Source organism: Salvia splendens, chromosome 8 (assembly GCF_004379255.2).
Source record: "Salvia splendens isolate huo1 chromosome 8, SspV2, whole genome shotgun sequence".
Lineage (NCBI taxonomy): Eukaryota > Viridiplantae > Streptophyta > Magnoliopsida > Lamiales > Lamiaceae > Salvia > Salvia splendens.
In genome coordinates, this window is record NC_056039.1 from 19,778,838 (window position 1) to 19,784,816 (window position 5,979).

The 5,979-nt window shown below is 51.0% G+C and overlaps 1 protein-coding gene across 1 annotated transcript; it reads left to right on the top strand.

Moving 5' to 3' along the window:
• Positions 1 to 1,692: 1,692 nt before the first annotated feature.
• Positions 1,693 to 3,127, top strand: LOC121745893. Its single transcript, XM_042139832.1, has 2 exons — positions 1,693 to 1,861; positions 2,118 to 3,127. Exons 1-2 carry the CDS (start codon positions 1,693 to 1,695, stop codon positions 3,125 to 3,127), a joined length of 1,179 nt encoding a protein of 392 aa, XP_041995766.1.
• Positions 3,128 to 5,979: the final 2,852 nt, after the last annotated feature.

Genomic DNA, 5,979 nt, shown 5'->3' on the forward strand with positions numbered 1-5,979 from the left:
TTTGTAAAGCAAAAAAAGATAATGGATAAAAGAAGGTAAAGATGTTTACTATATGTATTTTTTTTAGGCCCCTTTTTTTTTCTTTTTGCAACAACTAGATAAAATGAAGATAAAGTTGTGCTAGCCTTTCTCACTTTTTTTTTTTGATTTTTTTTTTGAAACTAAGATATGAATGTAAGGTAAAGCTAAGAATAGATCAATACCAGTCTTTTGGAAGGGAGTATGATGAGGAGAAAGCGAGGAGAAGCTCCCCCTTCTCTCTAAAAACCTCACTATATTGACCCACCGGAATTTCCCACCCGCCTCCACCTCAACATCCCGTCGACCAACAATCCACTTAGCCTCACGCCATAATAACCTTGCCGACCACCACCTTCACCGGCCGAGACAACCTCATAACTACCGCCCTCGATCCCAAGCCTTTCCCGAGCAACCCCATCGCCCTCCCGGCCATGCCGGACGACCCGACGAGCGAGCCACCCCCTCTTGAGGGAGAGCAAACCCCCTCGGACCAACAAATGAAGTTTTGCTCGAAGGAATCAAACTCCCCGAAGGAGCCGTCTAAGAAAATGGCGTTGAAGGCTGCTAAAGCAAAGATCAAGGCTCGAAAGAGCACTCCGGCCCCGAATACTAAAGGGGATGGTCGGAAGAGGTACGTACTCTCCCCACTTCCCGAGGACAAGCAACTAAGGAAGAGAATCGACTTTGGGGAGGAAGATTGCGCCTCGGTTGTGAGCCCTAAATGCAAAAACTCGATCTTTCCGGTGCTTGTAAGTCCCAACATGGCGGACGCATTGCAAGAGGGGGAGAATGTGCAAGGAGAAGTTGAGGAGGAGATAGAAATGGAAAGGCCACATGGGGTCCGAGGCGCAACTTCCGACCTGGTGCTTTTCTCCGGCCAAGATTCCGTCCAAGTCGCCGGAGAGGAGACGGCCGACCACGACATGGAGCCTTCTCAACCGAGCCATGACAAATCCATTGTACTTGGTGCTGCAAAAGTACAAGGAGCCTTGTGGGAGGAGATGGTCAACTTGCCCGATAAAGATATGGGAACAAAAATGCTTTTGGAAAGTAGGTTGGTCCCTTGCCAAAATGGAGAGTCACATGATGCACTAGCCGTTAGTGAGTTTTTGCAGCCTAACCCTACCAACCTTCTCCATGTTGCCTCCTTGGATGCAGCGGACATGCTAGACACCTTGGCGGCGCAGCCACTTCTCAACGCCGGCACGGCGGAGTCCGGCCGACCGGCGGCCGAGCCAAACCATGCACCTCAATTTGGTATGAACTTCCCCTTGCTACCACCTTCAACCGCTTTCAAGGCCTACCAAACGGAGTTCCCACCCTTGGAGAAAGGTCGAACTCTAAAGTTACGTGATTCCTTTGAGCGTAGCCGACCGAAAGGTGCCGAGTCCGTGCTCGTGTCAGCACGATCTCCCTTACACGCATGTCAAGCCGGGTGCGGGAGAAGGCCCCACGGTCTCGGCCAGCATGCCCGAGGCCCCGAAAATTGGGGCGAGCCCGTCATCATCTCCTAATTCCGGGGTAATGGCTGACCTCTTTAAGGTAACTCCATCAGCCACAATGAACGGACCACAATGTAGTAGAGAAGAGGGAGCCGGGGTCGGTTCGAACGGCAACTTGCCGGCCAATGGTGCCGAGATGGGCTCGGTAACCACAAATGCATGGCGCTCAATGGCGGACCTGATCAAGGGAGCCCCCGATCCGAATGGACCGCAAGTGTTCGTGGCCGACAAGATCCAAACCATTGGATTAGCATCAGTCTCAAATGGGATACCATCAATCTACTTCTCGGGGCTGGAAATCCGGAAGCTTGCCGAAAACGTAGGGCACGCCATTGTAGGTAAATTCTCACACTCTATCCCGACAGCCGGACAAATTCAAAAGGCTCTTAATAACATGAATTTTCAACGTGGCTTTACTTGGAAATACATTCATTAATGCCAAGCACATTCTTATTCAATGCGAGGACTTGGTGGATTACGCAAGGCTCCTTGGTGGCCCGAAGGGGACGCCGGTGTGGCTCATCGATCGGCATCCAATGAGGGTGTTCAAATGGTCTCCGGATTTTGACGCCTATTGTGAGTCCCCGATTGCAGCAATATGGTGTAACCTAATTGGCCTTCCGATCCACCTATTCGATCAATCAGCCCTCTTCGCCATTGGCAAGCTCCTAGGGACGCCAATACAAGTTGACCGAGCCACCGCGAACAAGACAAGGCTCTCCTTTGCGCGCATTTGCGTCGAGATTGATATCACGAAACCACCCCCCGAAGAAATCATACTTGATATTTGTGGAAGAGAGACGGCCCAACAAGTGCGGTGGGATAAAATTCCAGCCTATTGTCGGGAGTGTAAGCACGTCGGCCACTCGAGCAATGTTAGCTATGCTGTGGGAAAGACCGAGAGGCCACCGAAAAGAAACTACAACAATGCAGCCCCCCAAAAAGCAAATCAAGATGGAAACGGTCCCACGGAAAAGCAAGCCAATTTGGAGGCCAAGCAAAATGATACCAATGAGTGGAGACGGCAAAGGAGAAACAAAGGAAAGGGATCACCCCCGAAAGCTAGGCAGAGTGGGGAGGAGTCGGTCTGGGAGGGTCCGGACATTGTGGGCAACCTTCAAGAAGATGATGGGCTTGGGAAAGGTCAACTTAACACAAGGCCGGTCCAAGGTGAGGAAGCCGCTACTAAATACTCAATGGGGCCGAGTCGAATAAAATCGAAAGATGAGGAATCAACGGGTGTGCCGTGGGAACATGGAGACACAAGCCGTCGGATGGCTTTGAGCTCCCGAGGTGGGTCAAGAGGGGGCTCGAGAGGGCGAGGGCGACATCCCCCATCAAACCATGGAAGGAGTGAAGATGAGTGGACGGGCAATGTCATGAGCACAAACAAGTACTACTCGCTCATGGCTAACGGGGAATTTGACGTCGAAGCATGTGGCGAGATGGATGAGGAGGAAATGGATTTCCAAACCTTTGGTGCACAACCTAAGGATGCCTCGCAACAAGTTGATGCCGACAACCACTCGATGGATGATAACCATCAGATTGTCATATTCCAAGGAGGGCCTTCAAACCTTCCGGGTACGACCCTACCTTGTTAATCATGTCTTACAACCTCATGTTTTGGAACGCTAGGGGAATCGCTAATGCGCCGACCCAAAACGTCCTCAAAAGATTAATCAAGTGTTATAATGTCATGTTTCTTGCAATAATGGAGCCACTCACTAATCCCGACCCGGATCGGTATTCCAAGGTGCTGGGACTAAATTTCAAAGGATCAAATACGTCTGGTAAGATATGGGTATTCGCCGAGGAGGGTGCCAACTTCATCATTGAGGAGGACTCGGACCAAGTCCTACACGGATGGCTTACTTCGCACCGCATGGAGAATCATATCTCCATTTCGGCCATCTACGCTAAATATAGTAGGTTGGAGCGACACCCTCTGTGGGATAAAATGAGGGAGATATCATTCAGGACGGAAGGAACCCCGTGGCTGATTGGAGGGGATTTTAATACGATCCTTGCACACGAAGACAGGGTTGGTAGTGAAACCAACCGGCAAGCAGAGATGATTGATTTTGCCGAAGCAATTAAAGATTGCCGGCTTTTGGACCCGGGATTCGATGGTGCGGAGTTCACTTGGGCTAAAAATGGCTTGTTTGAGAGGTTCGACAGGCTGCTTGTTAATGAGGCATGGTCTAATGCGTTTGAGGCAACAAGGGTGACTAATCTCCCAAGGCTTTCCTCGGATCATGGTCCGATTCTTGCAAGGTTAAGATGCCGAGGCTTCCCTCCGGGGGCAGCGCCTTTCGTTTCCAAAACATGTGGGTCCGGCATGAAGGCTTCCTGCAGCTTGTGCAGAATATTTGGGCTCAACCAACAGAGGCGAGTGGGCTATTGAATCTCCAAACTAAGCTTGCTAGGAGCAAAAAGGCCCTCAAGGCGTGGAACAAGGAGGTTTTTGGCAACATTCACGCCAATCTCAAAGGAATGGAGGAAAGAATCGCGCAGGCTCAAGCCGACTTTGAGGCTGAGCCAACGCCACACAATAGATCCGAGATCAACATAAGCATTGCCGAGTACATCCTCCTTCTCCGGATGGAGGAGGACTTCTGGAGGCAAAAGGCGGCTCTAAGGTGGCTAGCAGATGGAGATAAGAATACCAGATTCTACCAAAGCTGGGTGAAGCAGAAGAGAGTTAGACTCCGAATTCACTCTATCAATGTGAATGGCCGGGAGATTGCAGATGAAACTGAGATACGGCACTCGGCGGTCGAATTCTTTCGGAGCCTTCTCGCCCCGGACACCCCAGACCTTGATCTTATTCAACAACTCCCCCCCTCAACGGATCTTGAGGAGCTACACTACCCACCGAACTCTGAGGAGCTGAAGAAAGCGGTTTTTGACATCTCCGGGGACAGTGCTCCAGGTCCGGATGGCTTCTCGGCTGTCTTCTACCAAACATGTTGGGGGATTCTTGGAACGGATGTGGTGGAAGCCATAAAACAGGTCTTTCTTGGGGCCTACCTCCCTCGGAGCGTTACGGCCACAAACATTGTCCTTATCCCGAAGAAGGCCCCGCCCGAGACATGGGCCGATTATCGCCCCATAAGCCTTTGCAACGTCCTCAACAAGATTATTACAAAAGTTCTAACCGCACGCCTTGCGCCTTTTTTGCCACAGGTTATCTCCCCGAACCAGAGTGGATTCGTGAAGGGGCGGCTCCTACATGACAACGCCCTCCTCGCCCAAGAGATGTTCCACGAATTAGCAAGGTGCTCCCCTGCACCGAATGTGGCCATTAAGATCGACATGGCCAAGGCGTATGATAGAGTGCAATGGAGCTTCTTGATCAAGGTGCTTCGGCGCATGGGTTTCTCGGATGCGTGGATCGACCTGATTGAAAGGTGCATTGGTTCTTGTTGGTTCTCGGTCCTTATTAACGGTGTCCCAACTGGATTCTTCAAATCTACTCGGGGGCTCAGACAAGGAGACCCCATCTTCCCGGCGTTGTTTGTGATTGCCGCAGAGTATCTCTCCAGGGCCCTCGACAAGCTCATCCTTGGTAAAAAAGAGATGACCTTCAAAGCGGCCAGGAGGTGCATGGAAATCAGCCACTTAGCATATGCCGATGACATTATTATCTTCACTCAAGCAGCTGCAACCCCATTGCGTCGGCTTAGAGAGTGCCTTGACGGGTATGAGAGAGACTCCGGGCAGCAGATCAATCTTGCAAAAAGCAATTTCTATATTGCTGAAGCGCACAAGCATTGGGCGCATGAAATCCAAAACGAAGGAGGCTTTGCTCGAGGGTCCTTCCCATTCCTCTATTTGGGGGTCCCTATATACCGTGGAGTCAAGAAAACCGAAATGTTCATGTTCATTCGAGAGAAGATCGCTAGAAGGATTTCCGGATGGGCGCATCGTCATCTATCTTTTGGAGGAAGGCTAACTCTCATTAAGAGCACTCTTGAGGCAGTTCCTATCCACATCTTCCAAGCCATTGAGCCCACGGCCGGAACCCTTAAGCTACTCGATCAGCAATTGGCTCGCTTCTTTTGGGGCTCGACGACTGAGAAAAAACGGACACATTGGATCAGCTGGGACCAAATGTGCCTCCCCACCAAGGAGGGAGGGCTCGGGATCCGAAAGTTCACAGAAGTTCTAAGAGCATTCAACATTAAACTCTGGTGGCGGTTCAGAGAACAGAACTCTTTATGGGCCCGGTACTTGATGAGAAAGTATTGCGCCAATTCCTCGCCACTTTCGCCAAGGATCACGGGAAGGAATAGCCCGACGTGGAGGAGGCTGGCCAAAGCTTGGGCCCACGCTCACCCGCACATTCGTTGGATTGTTGGTCAAGGTAAGATCTACTTCTGGGATGATATATGGCTTGGCAACGTCCCTCTTAGGGGGCTATGTTTCGACGAGAGGGGCAGCCCTACAACGA

Coding starts and splice junctions, on each gene's coding strand:
- LOC121745893 (XM_042139832.1), top strand. CDS start 1,693: ATGGCGGACCTGATCAAGGGAGCCCCCGATCCGAATGGACCGCAAGTG. Junction 1,862..2,117: donor CGTAGGGCACGCCATTGTAG/GTAAATTCTCAC, acceptor CCCCGATTGCAG/CAATATGGTGTAACCTAATT.